Source organism: Solea solea, chromosome 2 (genome assembly GCF_958295425.1).
Source record: "Solea solea chromosome 2, fSolSol10.1, whole genome shotgun sequence".
NCBI lineage: Eukaryota > Metazoa > Chordata > Actinopteri > Pleuronectiformes > Soleidae > Solea > Solea solea.
In genome coordinates, this window is record NC_081135.1 from 18407797 (window position 1) to 18430209 (window position 22413).

Consider the following 22413-nt stretch of genomic DNA (forward strand, 5'->3'; position numbering starts at 1 on the left):
TCTGTTTATCTATTTGTGTATGGAAAGAGTTAAATTAAAATAAATATAAAGAATGTATGACGTACATATTTTAACACTCTTATGACCACTCTTATGACCATCATGATCAGGCCATCTGGATTTATTTTGATTTTATGGCTGTAGAATTGTCAAAACTCTCACTTTCACACAGGATTATAATATAACATTAAAGCATAACCTTTTGATTTTGTTTATATTTATTGTTATTATTCTGCTGCTGTTTAGTCTTCAAAACAAAAACAATGTACCATTATTTGTTTGTTTGTCATTTCAAACTGGGCTTGGTCAAGCAATGCGATCAGACCTGACTGAGGGAGCATGTGGGTTTATATATACAGCAGCAGCACATTGGGGGGCAATGATACTTGCTTCTTGAGATAAAAGAAAATCTCTTCCTGTGTGCAGTGTGGGAGAATATTACGGTGGCTGAGATCCACCAATCGCTGCAAATAAAAGAAACGCTGCAAACAAAAAGAAACGCCGCAAACAAAAAGAAACGCTGCTGCAAACAAAAAGAAACGCCGCTGCAAATAAAAGAACAACGATGTTCTTCGGTGTTGTTCTTTTATTTGCAGCGGCGTTTCTTTTTGTTTGCAGCGTTTCTTTTATTTGCAGCGATGGCGGGTCTCGGCCACCGTAGAATATCATTGGTCGACACAAGCTCTAAATACTGAGACAGAGAGAAAGGTGTGTGAAGTAATCTGACAATGTTTTGAATGTAACAGGCATTTGTTTATATTTCAAAGGTAACTTTAAAGCGGAGGTTGTCCACTCATACTGTATTTGCTGTGCTTTATCATTTATTTTCCTCTTAATGGGAACTAATTTACTAAATTGGCATCATCATTATCACCAGCAGCATCGTCAACCTCATCGACCTTTATTATCAAATTTTGGGAAATATGATTGCAGCCAGTCAAAGGACAAATCATCATACAATCCAAGTACATGACATAAAGATAAAGACATTGATAAACATTGATAAAGACAAGACAGAGAAACCCATACATGTAGATGCAATGTCACTCAAAGCAAAATAAATTATACATTTTTATGAAAATGCATAATGCAGGAATTAGATGTGAAAATTGAGGCTTCTGAGCAGGAGCTCTATATTTGTGTCTAGAAGATAAAAGCTTTTCCTTCCTTTACAACCGGCGGAGTTGCACCCAGTGAATATTCAGTAAATTGTTGGCCTCATCGTCAAACTGGATCTGGACTATGTCCACTTTTTTATAAAGTCTAGGGACCTAAATCAGAAATAGTTTGAGACTTTTTGCAATACACTGTTAACACACAAGTGGTTGTGGTTGGCAGCTGACTCCTACAACCCAATGATGGAGAGTTGCTCATAGCTGCATTGTGAGGGGCATCATGCTCCAGCTTTGTGTCACAGTTGCTCATCACGTCTTTTATCTTCCCGAGTTAAAGAAAATTGCAAAAATGAGCAGAACATTTTTATTATATTTGGTGTTTTACAGGCTCTTTCGAAAGAGAATTAAAATCATGTAATAACATTTTAATGAAGATTTGAGTGGATTGGATCAAAAATCTTTAATTTAAAAAATAAAGGAGTCAGTCCAAAAACCAAAAAAGCGACATCAAGGCTCAGTAAACGACAATGTCTAAGGAAGTGAAGAAAATAAATTAAAGGAGGCAGGCTAGCCGGAGCAGGCAGGGACAAAAAGGGCAAGTGATCCTGGAATAATTGAAAAGCAAAATAAGTAACGACGGCTGGGTTCTAAGCTGAGAAGGCAAGCATGACCGCTGAGTGTTACCATTAGAAAGACAAAACAAGCTGGTGAGCTGGTCCAGGCTTTTAAACAGGAGTGAGTAATTGTGGCAATCAGAGTAATCTGCAGCAGGTGAGTTGGAGGGAAACCAGATAAAGGGGTTTCTCTGGCCAGCCTGCAGGGAAAATGACACACAGATACACCCACAAACACTCATGCAGACAGGGGAAAACAGGCAGCCATATAAGAGAATGGGAAAGGGTAAGATGAAACAGGAGGAGAGACATTTTAAGCAGATCCTAACACTTTGAAGAAATGACAGTTGTAAGTTTATACACCTCTCATCAAACGGAGGTAGACCGGAAACGCCAATCAACGTTGCTTTTTGGTGTGTATCTGCATCATTTCCTCATTTATGAAGCCCTAAAGTTTCATAACAAACACAATCAAACCCACTGCTGGGAACGCAGGGCTTTACTGTTTTCCTGAGCTCACCCAAGCAGATCTCAAAGGTGCCTGTAAGTTACATAACTACACTGTAAGACATTTTTAGTCTGTTCAACTTGCAAACGGAAGTTCACCTGCTGCCTTAGAATTGCAATTCAACTCAACTTAAGCATTATCCTTGTTTTGACTAATAAACTCAAGTTAATAAAGTTGAGTAAAGTGCAGTGGTATAGTTATCTCAACATTCTTCTATTAGTTATAAAGTTGATTCAACTTTCAATCGCTTTGTGGTTCAACTCGTTACAGCAAGTTCAAACAAATAAATATCCTGTATTTACAGAGATTTAAAAGTCACTTTCTGCATTATAATAAATTACAATTTCAAGTTGATACAACTATTTTATATTGACACAACTTGTCCTATCAAGTTAAGAAAATTTTAATTTCATATTTGTTTTAATTTGAATGTCTATTTTATTTTGACTGATGCTATCAAGCTTAATGATTTGAAATAATCACAATCGACTCTTGCAGCTCTTGCAGTCATTTATTTGAACCACGTTAAACAGCAGCTTAAAAAACAGCTGTGCTAACAAAACCAGCCAAAATGTCTAAACCACACCAAAGACAAGTTGTTAAGTATCATACATTTCCACATTATAATTTGGCCCAATGTGGTGTGGGTACTGGAGGTTCAGGCAGTATGTTGCTCCCATCAGCATGGCGAAGCCTGTGGGCACATCCTGTAGGTCATGAAGAATGATTGTCTCTTATACCACCACAGCCACGTTGAAGATTTTGAGAGCAAATGCACCGTGCCGAGATTCCTCATGTCCAATTAACATTCCAACCTGCATTCCTCTCATCAAGGGTTTCTCCATGAGCCTGATGACGAAGATAAAGACAATTAAATTATCATAAAAGGAAAACATGTTTTTTTTTATTTTTATGAACGTCAAAATATACTGATAGAACAGTTGTGACATCTCATTATTTTATCAATACTTAAAAATTTTACAGACATAACCCCCTTTAATACAGCCTATTGAGGGCCAGGTTGCTGCATCTTTCTTAAATTGTACTGTTTTGTATAACATGTACTGATGCTGAACAGTGGTTGAACCTTTATTCTGACAAGGTCTGCACTAATACTCAATCTCAAATAAGATTGAGATACAGTCTGACATTAGCCAGGCTAGTCCTCCATTTTATTACTGTAAATTCTGTGTAGAAGATTTTGTTAAATATGTTGAGGACTGACAGTTTCAGATTAGTCCTTGGTAGTTGGAATATTGTATATATTTTAATTATGGCAAAAAAAAATCTGTATAAAAGACTAGGGCTGCAAATAACAACTATTTTCAAAATTCTTGATTAATCGTTGTTTCATCAATAAAATGTCAGTAAACATTGAAAATGTTGATCAGTGTTCTTCAAACCTGGAAATTATATTCCCAGTGAATATTCACATTTAAGAAGCTGAACAATCAGAAAACTTATTTTTTCTTATTTAAAGAAAAATACTCAAACCGATTAATCAATTATCAAAGTAGATGAAGATTAATTTATTAATCGAGTAATTTCTCCAGCCCTAGTAAATACATTGACTTACATCACACATCCTGATTACATCTGACGAATCCTCAGCCAGATCAAGTAAGGCAGCTGTTCTTTTGTGTTGGTTTGTGTCCTACACAAAAAAGGCAAGAGTATGTAAATGCAATAGAATCCTCTATAATCATCTTATTTTGGTACATACTTATAAGAAATTAGATTTGTTTTCCTGAACAGTCCATACCTCCTGTTGAAGACACTGTAGAACACTGCTCAGGTTTGACCTCCTCTTTGATGCCACCCCAGCTTTGTAGAGCTCCAACAGACTTGCCATTGTGGCATCTCGTCCTTCCAGAAATGACTCCAGCAGGTTTTTGGTGACAACTCTGTCGAACTCAGCACTCAGCTGAAACAAATGACAAAATACAGAAAAGGGGGCATGAGAGAAAGAAATTGGAGCTGCATAAAGCTTTATAAAGACAATGAAAATACACTAAAGGCTCCTTGCGCACTGAAGAATGGACAAAACTTACATTTCCACTTCATTAAATGCCCATTCTTGCAGATATCTGAAAATTGGGAAAAACATACAGTATATTAATTGTTTATCTGTAGGCATATTACACAAAATTATCAACACATTTACTTTTGTTTTATGCAGTGTTGCTGTTGGTGACAGAGACAATAGACTGATTTAAATTAAAATGTAATGTAAAATCCTTAACTATATCATGAGTGTGACTACCAGTCCCACAGCATCACTGACCCTCCTCATACACCCTTTTTCTGCTGGCTAAGACACACGTCAACAGACGGAACCAGTTTAGTCTACAGCAACATTCGTTTTAATTCAATAGTGACTGACGGAAACATCAGGTGATTACTAGTGTTGTCAAAATAAAAATATTTAATTGCGATTAATCACATTAATGTCATTGTTAACTCGCAATTAATCACACATTTTTTATCTATTCTAAATGTCCCTTGATTTATTTTTGTCCCATTATTTTTCTCATTTCAAAGCTCTTATCAACATAGAAAAGTGGATCAGCTTACTTTCTGCAAATGTTTTTTTTATTTTAGACAATATTGGCATATACTGTAGTGTAGGGCTGAACAATTAATACAAATGTTATTGAAATAGCAATACAGCTTACTGCAATTTCAAATTGCAGGAGACGCAATATTTGTTCAAGCCAAAATGTGTCAAAATATTATTTTAGATTAATTATTATTACACATCTTATTCTACGAAGAGACATTACATAGCACATATACATACATGATATCAGACATACATTAGCCAGCCGCAGGTGAATATCTCTGTCACCCTGCATATTTTTGAGTTATTCCTCTTATTGTGCGAGCCGCACAATAATAAGAGAGGCTGTGTATCACCCTGCAGTGCTGTGAATAAAGTGCAGTTCTTCAACGCAGACAAAGTCCCGTGATTTAGTGTGTTGTTGCCGTAACGAGCTAACCCGAGCTAAAGGAGCTAGCGGTATTTGGACGTATCCTTACTACGGTTTGGGGGGGGGGGGGTCAGCCAGCTTAGTTGATAACACTGCATACATCATTACTTGGATGTAGGGAGTGCGGCGAGAAATGATCCAGGCTGTGTTGGATACGCAGAGCCCGCTTGGAGACGGAGGAGCGCTGTCATCCACTCAAAGCGTAACGTTCACCTACTACTCTTTCCGGTCTAGCTATATCCGGTGTGGTGTTGTAGTTTTTTTAACGTTACTAGTTGTTGCAACAGTATGTGAAAAAACTACAAATTTTGCTCGGCCAAAAGGAACGTTGATATCGCGATAAAAAAAATTGCCGCCGTTAAAATGAGGTTTGCTTTTACGCCGCTAATTACGTGTTTAACTGACAACACAGGTTTACATTGGAAAAAAAAAATTAAAATTAAACGAAGGTCTGACGCAAATGAAGGTCTCATCTCTCCGTCTAGCTAAAAACCAGACATATTAAATATATATAAAAACGGACCTAATTGGTGAATGTTTTTGAATTATGTACTTTTTTAGAAAAGGCGCGGTTAAGGAAATTTGCCCACAATGAGTCTAACAAGGTCACGGTAGTTAGCTTATTATCGACTTCAATTAAGTTTTCAGCTACAGTTAAAAACTAAAATCTACATTCAAACATCATTTTAAACAACATTAAGATTGATTTACACATACTTAATCAAAAGATATATATAAAAACTCACCTTCGGTAAGGTAAATCAGTAGGAAAGTTCCTCTCCTTTAGGGGTCCTGCTGCTCCAACTCGATGAGAAAAAGAGTCCGCCACTATTCACAGGTTGTTATCAGGTAGCGCTGCATATTATCCATCCGCCATGGAAAGTAGTCCTCTTTTGTTTACCACTTTTTTCTATATTTATAGATTATAGATTCATAATTGTGAACACAAAACTTAGCTGTATGTGCAGACAGGTCATTTTATATACCTTTAAACTTTGCCATGGTTTAAAGACGATTTTCTTTCAAGATTAAAAGTAATAGCTGCTTTTTTTTTCCATCTTGCCACCTGCCATCCCCCCTCACCCCTGCTCAATGAAAGCCCGCCCTTTTCACCACCCACGCACAATTTAATCATAACTCAGAAATTCTAGTTAAGTGAACACATCAAGATCATCAATTGTCAACACAACATAGAACTTAAAGTTTAAATTCAGAAAACGTGCAAACTTAAGTTTAAAATCCAAAACTTGTCAGAGCTGTTTGAGTTAAATAGAAGTATTAATTTGACATAACTAAAAGGGGCTGTAGCGTTTTACAGTGTAGCAGTTCTGACCACTCCTCTGAACAGCAGCTCCTCCTCCTACTCCAGAGCTGCGTCAACTGCTCCTTCTGTTGCTGCTGTAAAAACCAACAGTAGACGCTTCATAAGCTGCTAAACATCTTCTTAAGAACTCAGCACCAAACTCAATTTGAAGGAAGGATCAGTGTCAACTTCAACTTCTTGATGTTTATTGATTAATTGTGATTAATTATATGTGTGTGCATGTTTGTTCTCATGTTAAGCATGAGCTAACGCCAGCTAACAGCTAACTGGTACAGGACTAAAAGGGACGTGTGTGTGGCCGTTTCTCAGTACTCAAGTATGCAAGTATGTACTTGCGTACTTGGGAAGTATATACTTGAGAAGTACACCTCGAGTACATACTTGCCAAGTACGGAAGTAAACAAGTATGTTCTCTTCAATTGGAACAGCAGCGTACTTCCTTATTCTACTGTTTGAATTACAGGTGGCGCCAAGTGCTTAAGCCTCATTACCGCCACCTACAGTGTTGATAAATGAACATATGAAATACTTTTAATAAATGCATATATATAGTTATTATTTTCACATTTTAAATATTTAACTTCATTTATTAATTTATTTTTATTCAAATGTATAGTACAATGTGGAAATAGATATATTATAGCATTGTAGAGATAGAGTGTGTGTGTGTATATATATATATATATATTTATGTACATATTATATTTAAATACAGGTACAATGATCGTGCAACTTTAATATAAATCTAAAATTCAAAGTTAAAATAAATAAAACATTAATAATATACAAACTTTCAAACTGTCAGGTCAAAACTAAATAAATAACACGTCAACAACAAATGGATCACACCAAGCATCTAATGACAGCAATGTCTGAGCCAGCGGATCATTTCATCAGGACAGGCCGAGGTAACGCTGCTCTGCACAGTGAGCGCCGAGCGTCCGCAGGGACGGAGCTGATCACCTCCAACTAACTTCGCTGCCAAACTATAAATACGTCATATTTTAATACACAAACCACATGTTTGAATTCTAAATGACTAATTTCTCGCCTCAAATTATGTTAAAACTGCATTGCGGGACACAGAAAAATATTTATTTCAGGTTTATATTTGTATTATCTGCTGCTATGTTCCGCCGAAATATATTCTGGGATACATGGCCATCCCAAGTATGCTTAAGTCACCTCCGGTGCATACTTGGTAAAAATGGCCGGAGCGAGAACACTTCCGGGTTTGAGAACCGTCCTCAATGTTCGCTTACTTGAGAATTGGAACAGAACTTGGACTGAGGCTGATGACGTTTTACAAGTACGGGAGTAAGCAAGTACGCACAAGTATGTATTGAAAAAAGTAAGCAAGTACAGTTAGGCGCAGAAATATTTGGACAGTGACACAAGTTTTGTTATTTTAGCTGTTTACGAAAACATATTCAGGATACAAATATATAACACATATGGGCTTAAAGTGCCGACTCTCAGCTTTAATTTGAGAGTATTCACATCCAAATCGGAGCAAGGGTTTAGGAATTACAGCTCTTTAATACATAGCCGCCTCTTTTTCAAGGGACCAAAAGTAATTGGACAATTGACTCAGAAGGCTGCAAAAAAACCAAAACAAGGCTGCATGGGCTATTCCATCGTTAACCTGTTAACCTTTTTCAGCCTCAGGATGGTCTGTTTCACCTCCATTGAGAGCTCCTTTGAAGCCATAGGTGAAAACGTTTGGGTTGTAGGTGGCCCCTTTCCAGCCTCTCTTGGGCGGTACAGTTTCATCATTTTGACATGACATACTCTGCTCTGCCGGCGGCAGTCAGGGGTTTTGATGATGTAGTTTGTATCACTCAGTTTGCTCTCCACCACATAAGGACCTGGAAATTTACGTGAGAGAGCAGAACCAGGTACAGGTAAAAGAATCAATACCTTGTCTCCGGGTTGAAACAGGCAAGCAACTGCTCTCTGGTCATGACGTTTCATCATTTTCCTTTGGGAAGAGGTCAGTACATTCCTAGCCAAAGAGCAAGCCAGCTGGAGGTGCTCTTTGAGCTTGGTCACATACTCAGGAATGCTTTTTACCTTTAATTCCGTGCTGATCAAATGCTCCTTAAGGACTTTTAAAGGACCCCTAACCTCACGTCCAAACACTAGTTCAGCCGGAGTGAAACCTAGTGACTCCTGTACTGCTTCACAGGCAGCAAACAAAACTAGGGGAACACCATCATCCCAATCCTTCTGGGAGTCAAAACAGTGCTTCCTCAACATGGATTTCATAGTCTGATGGAATCGCTCAAGTGCCCCCTGGCTTTTAGGGTGGTAAGTGCTAGATGTTATGTGTTTAACACCTAAGGATTTCCAGGCCTGAGCAAACAGATTGGATTTAAAATTTGTGCCTTGGTCCGCTTGAACCACTTTTGGCAGACCAAATAGCGAAAAAAACTTTACCAGGGCTTTGGTGATCACTGGAGCTGTAATTTTCCGCAGAGGCACAGCTTCTGGGAACCTGGTGGAAGCACACATGACGGTTAAAAGAAACTGATTCCCAGCTTTAGTTTTTGGTAGTGGCCCCATGCAATCTACAATAACCCGATCAAATGGTTCACCTGTTACTGGAATGGGACAGAGAGAAGCAGTGGGAATTACCTGATTTGGTTTACCAACCATCTGACACACATGACAAGAACTACAGTACTGCACTACATCAGATATGTAGTCCTATAAGTCCTGGCCAAAAGAGATATTAAGGACTCAGTTATAGGTCTTTGTGACTCTCAGGTGTCCTGACCATGGGTGGTCATGAGCTAAGGACAATGCCTGGGAACGAAAAACCGTAGGCACAACAACCTGATAAATCCCACCCCAATCCTCACTCTGAGACACCACCAGTCCAGCGGCTCATCAACAGGGCGTTATCAAGGACATAGGCTATTTTCTTCTGCTTAGTTTCTTCCTGGTCAACAACGACCAGGGAGGGACGATCTCATGTCTCCTTGCTGGGCGTCAGGTTGATGGTTGGACCCAGTCACCACATCAGGAAACTGTTCCGAACCCAGAAAATAATCAGAAATGTCAATGCCATATTTCTTTGACTGAGCTCTTGTAACCGCACCAGCAGGAAAAATCTCAGAAAGTGGGTGTGTGATGCTCCCTGACTCTAAAGTTAAATCAGGACTGTCCAGTACCTCAGGGACAGGCATCACTCGCAAACTCCCCAAGTACAGACAGTTTATAAAATGCCCGACCAGAGAGGAGAACATTCTGGATCACTGTTACACCACAGTCAGGGATGCTTATCACGCCGTCCCCCGTGCTGCACTGGGACTCTCTGACCACGTCATGGTCCACCTGATTCCTGCTTACAGGCAGAAACTAAAGCTCTGCAAACCTGTAGTGAGGACATCAAAGAAGTGGACCCGTGAGGCTGTGGAGGATCTCCAGGCGTGTTTGGACTCAACTGACTGGGATGTATTCAGGACTGCTACCAACAGTCTGGATGAGTACACAGAGGCTGTGACGTCATACATCAGCTTCTGTGAGGACTGCTGTGTTCCATCATGCACCAGGGTGAGTTACAACAACGACAAACCCTGGTTCACAGCCAAGCTCAGAAGGTTAAGGTTGGATAAGGAAGAGGCCTTCAGGAGTGGAGACAAAGACAGACTTAAAGAGGCAAAGTACAAGTTTAGCAAGGCGGTGAAAGAAGCTAAACGACTGTACTCTGAGAAGCTCCAACACCAATTCTCAGCCAACGACTCTGCGTCTGTCTGGAAAGGGCTTAGGCAGATCACCAACTACAAGCCTAAAGCCCCCCACTCCTTTAACGACCAACGCCTAGCCAACGACCTGAACGAGTTCTACTGCCGCTTTGAAAGACAGAGGGACAGTCCTGAAACCATCCCCCACAACACCTCCCAACACCCCCAGCTCCAGTGTCTCACCTCCACCTCCCCCACCTCAGCAGGGGCCTGGGCATCTTCACCAATGCCCACCTTAAAGGTCCCCCCCTCCACCTCCCCACCCACCTCAGTGTTGACTCTTTCCATCCACGAGAGGGACGTCAACAAACTCTTCAGGAAACAGAATCCCAGGAAAGCAGCTGGTCCGGATTCTGTCTCCCCATCCAGCTTGAAGCACTGCGCTGATCAGCTGTCTCCAGTGTTCACAGATATTTTCAACACCTCATTGGAGACATGTCACGTGCCCGCCTGCTTCAAGACCTCGACAATAATCCCTGTTCCCAAAAAGCCAAGGACCACAGGACTTAATGACTACAGACCCGTCGCCCTGACCTCTGTGGTTATGAAGTCCTTTGAGCGTCTTGTGCTTTCACACCTGAAAGCCATCACCAACCCACTCCTGGACCCACTGCAGTTTGCCTACAGAGCCAACAGGTCTGTAGACGATGCAATTAATCTGGCCCTCCACCACATCCTCCAGCACCTGGACTCTGCAGGAACCTACGCCAGGATCCTGTTTGTGGATTTCAGCTCTGCCTTCAACACCATCATCCCGGCTCTGCTCCAGGAGAAGCTCTCCCAGCTGAGCGTGCCTGACTCCATCTGCAGGTGGATCACTGACTTCCTGTCTGACAGGAAGCAGCATGTGAAGCTGGGAAAACATGTCTCCGACTCACAGGTCATCAGCACCGGATCCCCCCAGGGCTGCGTTCTTTCTCCTCTGCTCTTCTCCCTGTACACAAACAGCTGCACCTCCAGTCACCAGTCCGTCAAGCTCCTGAAGTTTGCGGACGACACCGCTCTCATCGGACTCATCTCTGATGGTGACGAGTCCGCCTACAGGTGGGAGGTTGACCAGCTGGTCACTTGGTGCAACCGAAACAACCTAGAGCTCAACGCTCTCAAGACAGTGGAGATGGTTGTGGACTTCAGGAAGAACCCAGCCTCACCTGCACCCATCAACCTCTGTGACTCCACAATTGACACTGTGGATTCCTATCGCTTCCTGGGAACTATCATCTCCCAGGACCTCAAGTGGGAGCTGAACATCAGCTCTCTCGTCAAAAAAGCCCAGCAGAGGTTGTACTTCCTGCGGCAGCTGAAGAAATTCAACCTGCCAAAGACAATGATGGTGCACTTCTACTCCTCCATCATTGAGTCCATCCTCACCTCCTCCATCACCATCTGGTACGCTGCTGCCACGGCCAAGGACAAGGGCAGACTGCAGTCATTCGGTCTGCAGAGAAGGTGATTGGCTGCAATCTTCCATCTCTCCAGGACCTGTTCGCCTCCAGAACTCTGAGGCGTGCAGGAAAGATTATGGCTGATCCCTCCCACCCCGGACAGAAACTTTTTGAGTCACTCCCCTCTGGCAGGAGGCTGCGGTCCATCAGGACCAGAACCTCACGCCACAAGAACAGTTTTTTCCCGTCTGCTACTAGCCTTATCAACAAGGCCCGGAGCCCCCCCCCAGACACTCTGACTCCTCACACTCCTCCTCTGCCTCTACATGTCACATTATCATTACATCCTTTTTATGCGTTACATTAACGTCATTACTGTGAACTTTTGCACCTGGTGAATATTTCACTGTTACTCACTTACTGGGGCCACACGGTGGGTGTAGTGGTTAGCACTCTCGCCTTGCAGCGAGAAGACCCGGGTTCGAGCCCCGGTTGGAACAAGGGCCTTTCTGCATGGAGTTTGCATGTTCTCCCCGTGTGTGCGTGGGTTCTCTCCGGGTACTCCGGCTTCCTCCCACAGTCCAAAAACATGCAATGTGGGGATAGGTAAATTGGACACTCCAAATTGACCATAGGAGTGAGTGTGAGAGTGAATGGTTGTTTGTCTCTATCTGTGTGTGGCCCTGCGATGGACTGGCGAACTGTCCAGGGTGTACCCCGCCTATCGCCCGATGTAGCTGAGATTGGCACAGCACCCCCCGCGACCCTCTAGCAGAGGATAAAGCGGTAGATGATGACTGACTGACTCACTTACTGCCCAGCTGTACTGCTATTTACTGTGCTCTTTTACTGTGCTCTTTTTCATCTTTTAAAAAAACAAAAACAAAACAAACATAAAAATTTTATATACTGTGTATATATACGTATACTTGTTTCACTTAACTTTAAAAAAAAATGTTGTATGCTTGTTACGCACCAATGACACCAGAACAAATTCCTTGTATGTGCAAATCATACTTGGCAATAAAGCTCTTCTGATTCTGATTCTGATTCTGATAACATTTCCCCCCAGCTAAGTCATTACCCACAATAATATCTACACCATGAATTGGCAAAGCAGGACGCACTGCGACTTTAAAGAATCCATTGATCAAGGAAGAACAAATGTGTATACGATGTAAAGGGACAGGAATGAATCTCATCCCAACCCCCTGAATGATGGCGCTTGAGTGACAGGATGTTTCATTGGACAAAGGCAATATGCCTTCTCGAATAATGGACTGAGAGCCCCCTGTGTCACGCAGCATTTTTACTGGCTGCTGGTCTTTCGGATCCCCTGTAACTGAAACAGAGCCTTCCAAAATGAAGGGCTTAAAGCAGGGATCAGGGTCACCGGCAGTTTGTGAGATCTCAATATCTGGAAACTACTTTTAATCAGGCCCATTCTTTTGGGCTGGGGCATGTGAGGTTGTAACTGTTTACAGAGATAAACAATCAACAAGAACGTGACCTTTCTTATGGCAGTAGAAACATTCACAAGTCTCTCGTGGTGGAGACTGTGGGCCCTTAGCCTTCTCAAAAAGAGTATAGCTAGGATTAGGTCTCACAGGACCCGATACCGGATTTCTTTCTGGACGGGAAACACATTTTTGTGGGTTAAAACAAATTCATCAGCTAAGACAGCAGCCTTAGACAAAGTGGTAACTTTTTGCTCATTCAAGAACACTATCAGTTTCTCTGGCAAAGCAGTCTTAAAATCCTCTAGTAGCATTAACTGACGTAGGGACTCAAAATTACTTTTAACCCCACTAGCAGTGCACCATTTATCAAACAGAACCCCTTTTTCTCGTGCAAACTCAACAAAGGTTTGTCCACTAGGCTTCTTATGGGTCCTGAACTTCTGTGGCACAATCTCATACGCACACAATATTGATTCTTTAAGCACATCATATTTCAAGCTTTCTTCTAAGGAAAGAGATGCTACCACTTCTTGTGCTTTGCCTACCAGCTTGCAGTGAAGCAAGATGGGCCACATGTCTTTAGGCCAGTCTAATGCAGTAGCAATTCTCTCAAATGCGTTGAAATAGGAGTCGACCTCTGACTCCCTAAATGTTAACACCAAAGCTACATTTTTACCAACATTGAAAACTTGCTTAATATGGGTTACCTGCGTAAATGTTTCTGATTGTCGTAATATTTGGCTAGAAGAAATTCTCTGGGCCTCTACTTTAAGCTGCCGTAACTTAACTTCCTTCTCAGCTTCTATTTCAAGCTTGCGTACCTGTAATCGGAGGTCATACTCTGTCTTACGTACATTTTCCTTTTCCTGTGCCTCCAGCTGAAGACGAGGAAGGCGTATCTTGATTTTGGCATCCATACTGGATCCATGTGACTCTGGGGAGAAAGGCACAAAACGAGGCAAATTATAGGAGCAGGCCCACCGTCAGCTGGAGGTGTAGCCAGTATAACTGACTCAACTTGGTCATCTTTAGGAAAGAAACCCCCTTCAGCAGAAGGATTATTATCAAGTGACACAGACATTGAGAGAACATTCAACTCAAGTAACTTCTCCAATCTCCAAAATTTTTTAATCTCCCTTTTAACAACATATTTTTGCACTGGAATATTAAAGTGCGCTGCAATAGCCAGTAAATCATCCTTGCGGGCATAACTCATGCAACTCAAAACCTATACTTAAATATGGTAACAAAACAATGACTCATCAAACCTCTGGATTGTCTTTTAGCTCAGAGAACACAGGATCCTGGACAAGCACCCATTTGTGTTACGTTCTTAAGTTGTTGTCTAGGAGAAACAGAACAGCAGCACAACAAACCAAGGATTTAAAGGCGACATAGAATGCTTGTATCACACATATATGTTAGTTATGGAGGTCTACTTACATATATTAACTTGTTTTCATGGTTAAAAACCTCCTAATCGCTGCAAACGAGCCGATCAAAATATCTCCTCACTGACGCTCTCGTCAGCCGCGCTGTTTCAGACCAAAACCACACCCCCATAACGTGGACTGTGTTGTGATTGGCCAGCCAACGAGAGCTTTCCTACTGTCCCAGATACACAGCTCCCCCTCTGGCAGGGTGGATGCTCTGCATCTCAGCAGCTACAACGAGAGTAGTTCTTCTTCTTCTGCGGTTGAATGTATGTGTTACGTGTGCATGGTTTTTGCTCTTCTTTTGTGTCCTGCGCCAGGTGCCACCCTCCCCACCTGACTGGTCAGGCACACCTGCAGCACCTTGGCAATCAGGTGGATTGCCTCAAAGCTGCAGGAATGGAAGCAGACGGGGCCAGTGGGCCAAACCGCCAGACAGTGAGAAGCTGTTGGTCGTGAACGAGAGCTGTGTGCTGCGCTCTATCTTCGACTTGTTCATATTCGCTCGTAGTGTTAACCCTTGGTTTTTCGTTCTTGGCTTCGCTTCCATCAGGAAGTAGTTTTGTGTTGACGCTGATTTACTTACGCAGAAATAAATAGTCTAAGTTTACAAATATCTCTGTTTCTTTTCTTCTTCGAAACGCCCGGTTTTATATTTAATTGTTGCCCGCCCCATTTCCCCTGGATGCCACAAGTGGGGACGTAACAATTTTGGGGGCTCGTCCGGGATCTAATTTCGTTTTGAGAAATTAGTAAAGATGTTTGTAGTTTTTTTTTAGACTATTTTGTTTTGAAAGCGGTAAGTCACTTCCGGTGGTTCGCAGTCAGTATTATTGACGGTGTATGCACAATCTAGCCTTACCTATTTGTACAGCAACTCCCTCAGTTAGGTAGAAGCGTCCAGCTGGGTTGCACGGCACCCTTCCATCGGACACTTGTTTATTGTTTTGCCTTTTTTATTTTCGGAGCAAATCCTGGGCGGGGATCAAGTTCCCCGAAGGGGGTAGGCGTTTCGGGGCTCCGGCCGCCGATGTTTCTGCCTTTCAAGTTGCCTCGAGCCCGGCACGCTCCAGAAGACAGACAGGTTAGTTCTTGGTAGGTAGGATCTGGGGGATGTTTGTTTGTCTGCGTTTGTTGGTTTGTGTGTGTAGCATCCGGCGTGAGTGGTTCTGACTGTTGCCACGGAGTGAGTAGTACACATTAATTTGCAAATAGCTTAGCGGCTAGACGCTACTACCGGCGTCATGGCGAGTGGGTCAGTGTTTAGTGTGGAGGAGTTTGTGGCGAAACCTACGCTGAGTCAACTGGACCACTGTAGGAAAGCTGATTTATTTGCGATTGCTGACCGCTATGACATTAAGGTTACAACTTCTCTCCTTAAGAAGGAGTTGAAAGCTGCCGTGGTTGACGGATTAGTGGAAGGGGGTGTGTGTGGTTTACCGGCGACTGTGCCCGAGTCCGCAGGGGAGGTGTGCTCTGAGGCTCGGGGGGCGGAAGCGACTCAGCGGCAGGGAGACATTTTGAACATAACCCCCGGTGTAAAATATGGTGACAGGGACGAGAAGCAGTTTACGTTGCCACGTTTTGAACCATTGTCCATTGAAACGACCCCTGGGTCCAGAATAGATGCGCGGATAAAGCTGCGTTTAGCTCGTCTCCAGCTGGAGAATGGGGAACGGGAACGGGAGCGTGAGTTTCAGCTCAAGTTGAAGCGGATGGAATTGGACGCAGAGACCGCGGTCAAAATGCGAGAGCTGGAACTACAGTCTAGCTCAGTTTCGTCTGGTGTGCGGCCGTCTTCGTCATCTACAACATTTGACGTGGGTAAAAACGTTTCTTTGGTCCCCGTCTTCCGGGAGTCCGAAGTTGAATGCTATCTCGGTGCGTTTGAGCGCATTGCTGCTGCCCTGCACTGGCCGAAGGATGTATGGGCGATACTGTTACAATGCAAACTCACGGGTAAAGCTCAGGAAGCTTGCGCTAATCTTTCTGTGGAGGATGGCCTCTCTTATGAAAAAGTAAAGAGCGCGATACTGCAGGTATATGAGCTGGTGCCTGAGGCGTATAGACAGCGTTTCCGCGGTCTGAGAAAAACAGCAAGCCAGACGTACGCTGACTTTGCCAGAGAGAAGGGGATGCTGTTTGACAGGTGGTGCTCATCTTGTAAGGCAGATAACTTCAATTCAATACGTGAGTTAATGTTGTTGGAGGAATTTAAAAACCAAGTGCCGGAGCGAACTGTTGTGTATTTAAATGAGCAGAAGGTATCTACTTTGCAGCAAGCTGCTATTCTTGCTGATGAGTTTGCTCTTACCCACAGAAGCCCCTTTATCAGGCGTGATTCCCCTACTCAACATGAAACTGCTTTTAGGTCCAGTGACACGCGTGTTCCACGTTTTAGTACATCAGTCTCTGCACCTAAGGCAGATAAACAATGTTTTTTCTGTCATAAAGCTGACCATCTAATTGCGGACTGCAATGCGTGGAAACGTAAGCAGCAGGCGGCAATTTCAAAGCCCAAGGGTGTGGGGCTAGTAAGAACCGTAACCAGTTGTTCACCGTCCCCCAATCAAACAGTACCTGATGAGTGTTTTAAACCTTTCATTTTCCCTGCATTTGTCTCGCTCACAGGAAAGGTGGATGATCAGCGTCCTGTCACAGTTTTGCGAGACACTGGTGGCTCCCAGTCATTCATTCTTTCCTCTGTACTGCCCTTGAGTACGGAGTCTGCCTGTGACACGAGCGCAATTGTACGAGGTATCGGGATGAGGTTTGTACCTGCCCCTCTTCACCGCATCCATGTCCAGTCCAACCTTAAAACTGGTTTCTTCCGGGTAGCTGTCCGTTCTTCATTCCCCATCGATGGTGTTGGCTTTATTATGGGTAACGACATAGCTGGGGGTAAGGTATATCCATCACCCGAAGTCGTTAACAACCCTGTGGCAGAATCTAGACATGATGATCTGGTCCAGTGTCACCCTGACATATTTTCAGTTAGCGTGCTAACAAGGGGGCAGGCCAGAAAACAAGCTCAGGATATCGATCTGTCTGACTCTGTTTTTGCTTCTGCTGTATCTGAGGACAGGCTGCCACCTACGAGAGAAAAGGAGAACTGGGCTGGAGACCTAGAAAAGTGTGAAGGTGGGACAGAGCCTGTCGCTGTTCATGCGCTGCCACTGACCCGTGAGGCGCTCATCAGCTCCCAGTCAGGTGACCCATCTATGAGAAAATGTTTTGCAGCAGTTGAGGACCACGATAAATGCACTGAAGGTCAGTCATTTTTCTTAGATAACGGGGTGTTGATGCGGAGATGGACTTCACCATTAGGTAAAACCAATGCAGTTAGTGACTGTGGTTCAGTGTGTCAAATAGTGATTCCAGTTGCATATCGGCAGCATGTGCTAGAGTTAGCTCATGATCATCCCTGGTCTGGTCACCTTGGTGTCACTAAAACCCACGACCGTATTCTGAAGCATTTCTTCTGGCCAGGAATGAAGAAGGAAGTGACACGCTTCTGCAAAACATGTAGTACCTGCCAAGTGGTGGGGAAACCAAACCAGGTTGTTCCTCCAGCCCCATTGCATCCTAATCCTGCTGTTGGTGAACCCTTTGAACGTGTATTGGTTGATTGTGTTGGTCCGTTGCCGAGGACAAAGTCTGGTAACCAGTTTTTGTTAACTGTTATGTGCGTTACCACTCGTTTTCCTGAGGCCATTCCACTGCGAAGAATCACTGCACCTGCCATTACACGAGCGTTAATTAAATTCTTTACCATGTTTGGTTTACCGAAAGTTGTGCAGACTGATCAAGGAACCAACTTCCTGTCAAGATCATTTAAACAAACCTTGTATGCTCTAGGCATCACTCATTCAGTCTCTAGTGCTTATCATCCACAGTCACAGGGGGCGCTTGAGCGTTGGCATCAAACACTGAAGTCCATGCTGCGTAAATACTGTCATGATACAGGGAGAGACTGGGATGAAGGTGTCCCCCTTACACTGTTCGCCATCCGCGAAGCCAAACAGGAGTCCCTGGGGTTCAGCCCGGCTGAACTTGTGTTCGGGCACAATGTGCGTGGCCCACTTAAAGTGTTAAAGGAAAAGTTCTTGTGTAATATTTCTCCACAGACAACAGTTCAGGATTTTGTATCCCAATGTAAGGAGCGTTTACGTAATGCTTCTGCGCTGGCTAAAGTGGCACTCTACTCCTCGCAGGAGAGTATGAAAGAACGGTTTGATCTGAAGGCAGTTAAGCGTGAGTTTGAACCTGGTGAGAGAGTTCTGGTGCTGTTACCGACACCTGGCTCTGCCCTTACTGCCCGTTTTTCAGGCCCATATGTCATAAAAAGCAAAGTGTCCGACACAAACTATGTCATTCACACACCGGAGCGCAGACGTAAGGTGCGGTTGTGCCACATTAACATGCTAAAATCCTATCATTCCAGAGAGGCCAACCAGGGGGAGCAGGAAAAAACTCCGGAGACTGCTGCCCCTCGTGAAACAACTACCTCCTTGGTTTGTGTGGAATCACTGCCTGACGATGGGTTGAATGTACTAGGAAGTGACCAGCAGAGTGGTAGGCTGTCTAACACAGATTTCTTGGCGAAAATAGACACCCATTTGAACTATCTCCCTGTAGATCAGCAACGAGATATAGTCTCTTTGATGCGCTCCCATCCGTCCCTGTTTAATGATGTACCATCTAGCACCAACGTACTAACACATGACATCGATGTTGGTAGTGCGTCTCCCATTAAACAGCATGCGTACCGATGTCCGTTAGCCAAAAGAGAGCTTATGAAAAAGGAAGCTAATTACCTATTGGAAAACGGTTTAGCTGTACCTAGCTGTAGTCCTTGGAGTTCCCCTTGTTTGCTGGCTCCAAAATCTGATGGCACCCCACGCTTTTGTACCGACTATCGGAAGGTTAACGCAGTTACAGTGCCAGACTCATTTCCCTTGCCTCGCATGGAGGACTGTATTGATAGTATTGGGCCGGCCATGTTTATTTCAAAGCTCGATCTGCTGAAAGGGTACTGGCAGGTTCCATTAACACCCAGAGCCTCTGAGATTTCGGCCTTTGTAACCCCAGACCACTTCTTACAGTATACCGTTATGCCATTTGGAGTGAGAAATGCGCCTGCCACGTTTCAGCGTCTAATGTGTCTAGTGCTAGGAAATGTCAAGAACTGTAATGTTTACCTAGATGATGTCGTTGTGTACTCAGCCGATTGGGCCAGTCACATTACTAGCTTAACGGAAGTGTTTCAGAGACTTGAAGAGGCGGCCTTAACTCTTAACCTAGCCAAGTGCGAGTTCGGTAAAGCGATGGTTACGTACTTGGGAAAACAGGTTGGCCACGGGCAGGTCCGGCCCGTGGATGCTAAGGTCTCAGCCGTGCTGTCCTACCCGGGGCCCATGTCAAGGCGTGAATTACGGCGTTTCTTAGGCATGGCTGGTTATTACCGGTGTTTTTGTAAAAACTTCTCTGTGGTAGTTAACCCTTTAACCAGTCTGTGTAGTCCCAAGGTTCCTTTTGTATGGAGTACTGAGTGTCAGTATGCCTTCGAGGCAGCAAAGTCTCTGCTCTGCAGTGCACCTGTCCTGGCCGCACCTAACTTCTCTCGCCCTTTTAAGCTGGAGGTTGATGCGAGTGCTTCAGGAGCTGGTGCTGTGCTGATACAGGATGGAGAGGGTGACGTGTGCCATCCAGTATGCTACTTCTCGGTCAAGTTCAAACACCATCAACTTAACTACTCCACCATTGAAAAAGAGACCCTAGCTATGCTACTTGCACTTCAACATTTTGAAGTGTATGTTGGTGCCAGTTCATCTCCCGTGGTTATATACACTGACCATAACCCTCTTGTCTTTCTTGCACAAATGTATAACCACAACCAGCGACTGATGCGTTGGGCCCTGTTGGCGCAAGGTTACAACCTGGAGATTAAGCACAAGAAGGGGACTGACAATGTGGTGGCTGATGCTCTGTCCCGTGGGTGAGGAACAAAAAAATAAAATAAAAAAAAAAGTTTAAGAAGATAATATTTCGGTGTAGCATGTTAGTGATAACAGGTGTGTGTGTGTATAGTGTTTAATGTAGCAAACTATAAGTTTGCACTTATGGGAGGGGGTGTTACGTGTGCATGGTTTTTGCTCTTCTTTTGTGTCCTGCGCCAGGTGCCACCCTCCCCACCTGACTGGTCAGGCACACCTGCAGCACCTTGGCAATCAGGTGGATTGCCTCAAAGCTGCAGGAATGGAAGCAGACGGGGCCAGTGGGCCAAACCGCCAGACAGAGAGAAGCTGTTGGTCGTGAACGAGAGCTGTGTGCTGCGCTCTATCTTCGACTTGTTCATATTCGCTCGTAGTGTTAACCCTTGGTTTTTCTTTCTTGGCTTCGCTTCCATCAGGAAGTAGTTTTGTGTTGACGTTGATTTACTTACGCAGAAATAAATAGTCTAAGTTTACAAATATCTCTGTTTCTTTTCTTCTTCGAAACGCCCGGTTTTATATTTAATTGTTGCTTGCCCCATTTCCCCTGGATGCCACAAGTGGGGACGTAACAGTATGCAACCGGATGTGCCCCGGACTAGTGCCCGCACCGGGAGGGGCTACGGTGGTGAGGATTTTCTGATGATGACATCAAACTACGGAAGTGCCGATCCGGTTCGCAGAGCCCAGGAAAACAATACAACACTATTTTCTCAGCAGTGGCTGAACTGTTTGTTCTGAAACTTTAGGGTTAAATGAGGCAAAGTTGACGGTTTAAAGGCCACATAGACCGGAAGCTCCAATTAACGCTGCGTTTGTGTGTGTGTATCTGCGTCATTACCTCGTTTATGAAACCTCGCTGCCCGGGTGTACCACGTGATTGCTTCGTACAGATTTTGAGTTTGGATAGCGTTTATATAGTTTGGAGAGTTTAGGGAGAGAGAGAGATTTAGGAGCGTGAGGAGAGTAGGATAGGTGATATAGGATGGAGCCAGTGAGGCTCATCATTGTCCAAGTTACACAAGCATAATCTGTGCCCTTTTCCTAGTTCCACAAGCACTTTCACTGTCCTCTGCCTGATTACGCCCATGCCATTTTCAGAAAAACCTGCCATATTATGATATTATCATTTTGGGAAGATTTACACACACATAATACATTCAAAAAATGTATTAAACACATATGTACAGAAATGATTTGGTCATAAATTTTTTGTAATTCATAGTCATTTCTAACAGACACAAACATTCAATTCATCACACATTATGTAGTTCAGATACAGCTGCCTGTGATTATACACTTGGCCAGTAGGTGGTTTCGTGTGCACATGAAGCTTCGAGAAATGAACCCTTTCTCAAACCAATTGGCTCAAGTGGTTCAATGCCTCATGAGGCTTCATCTCACCATCACTGCTGAGAGGTGAGTTTATATACAGGGTTGATTGGTGATCAGAGGCAGCTGAGAGCAACAGGTGGGGGGAGTTGTACTAATGAGCAGGGAGCGGCTGGCAGGTGAGGAGAAGGAGGGGCTGGTGGAAACACTGTGATGTCATGGTGGGGGAAGAGGAGAGCGGCTACGAGTGTAGAGCACTGTATAGAAAAAATACACACGGAATAAGTAATTATTACCTTTGTGAAACGTCCTGCTTTTGGGTTTTCTCTCTTGCTTGTGTTTTTCGAGTTTGCATCGTTTTGTTTTTGCAGCGTGTTTCTGTTGATGCATTTGTTTTGGCTTTCTGCAGATCATTTTTCTTTTGCAGCACGTTTCTCACGTTGCATTTGTTTTTGTTTTTGTTTGTGTTTTTGAATCTGCAGCGTTTGTTGGAAATTTCTTGGGCCAAAC

The 22413-nt window shown here is 43.6% G+C and overlaps 1 protein-coding gene and 1 long non-coding RNA gene across 2 annotated transcripts; one reads left to right on the plus strand and one right to left on the minus strand.

Annotated features, from left to right (window-relative positions):
* Window positions 1-2734: 2734 nt before the first annotated feature.
* On the minus strand, window positions 2735-6441 carry LOC131453698 (uncharacterized). Its single transcript, XR_009238414.1, has 5 exons — window positions 5974-6441; window positions 4289-4324; window positions 4000-4161; window positions 3814-3891; window positions 2735-3086 (listed from the first exon to the last, which is right to left on the minus strand). It is a non-coding gene; the product is annotated as an uncharacterized LOC131453698 (long non-coding RNA).
* Window positions 6442-15822: 9381 nt separating this feature from the next.
* LOC131455412 (uncharacterized) lies at window positions 15823-18150 on the plus strand. Its single transcript, XM_058623019.1, has 2 exons — window positions 15823-17479; window positions 17664-18150. Exons 1-2 carry the CDS (start codon window positions 15823-15825, stop codon window positions 17705-17707), a joined length of 1701 nt encoding a protein of 566 aa, XP_058479002.1. The 3' UTR covers window positions 17708-18150.
* The last annotated feature ends 4263 nt before the right edge of the window (window positions 18151-22413 follow it).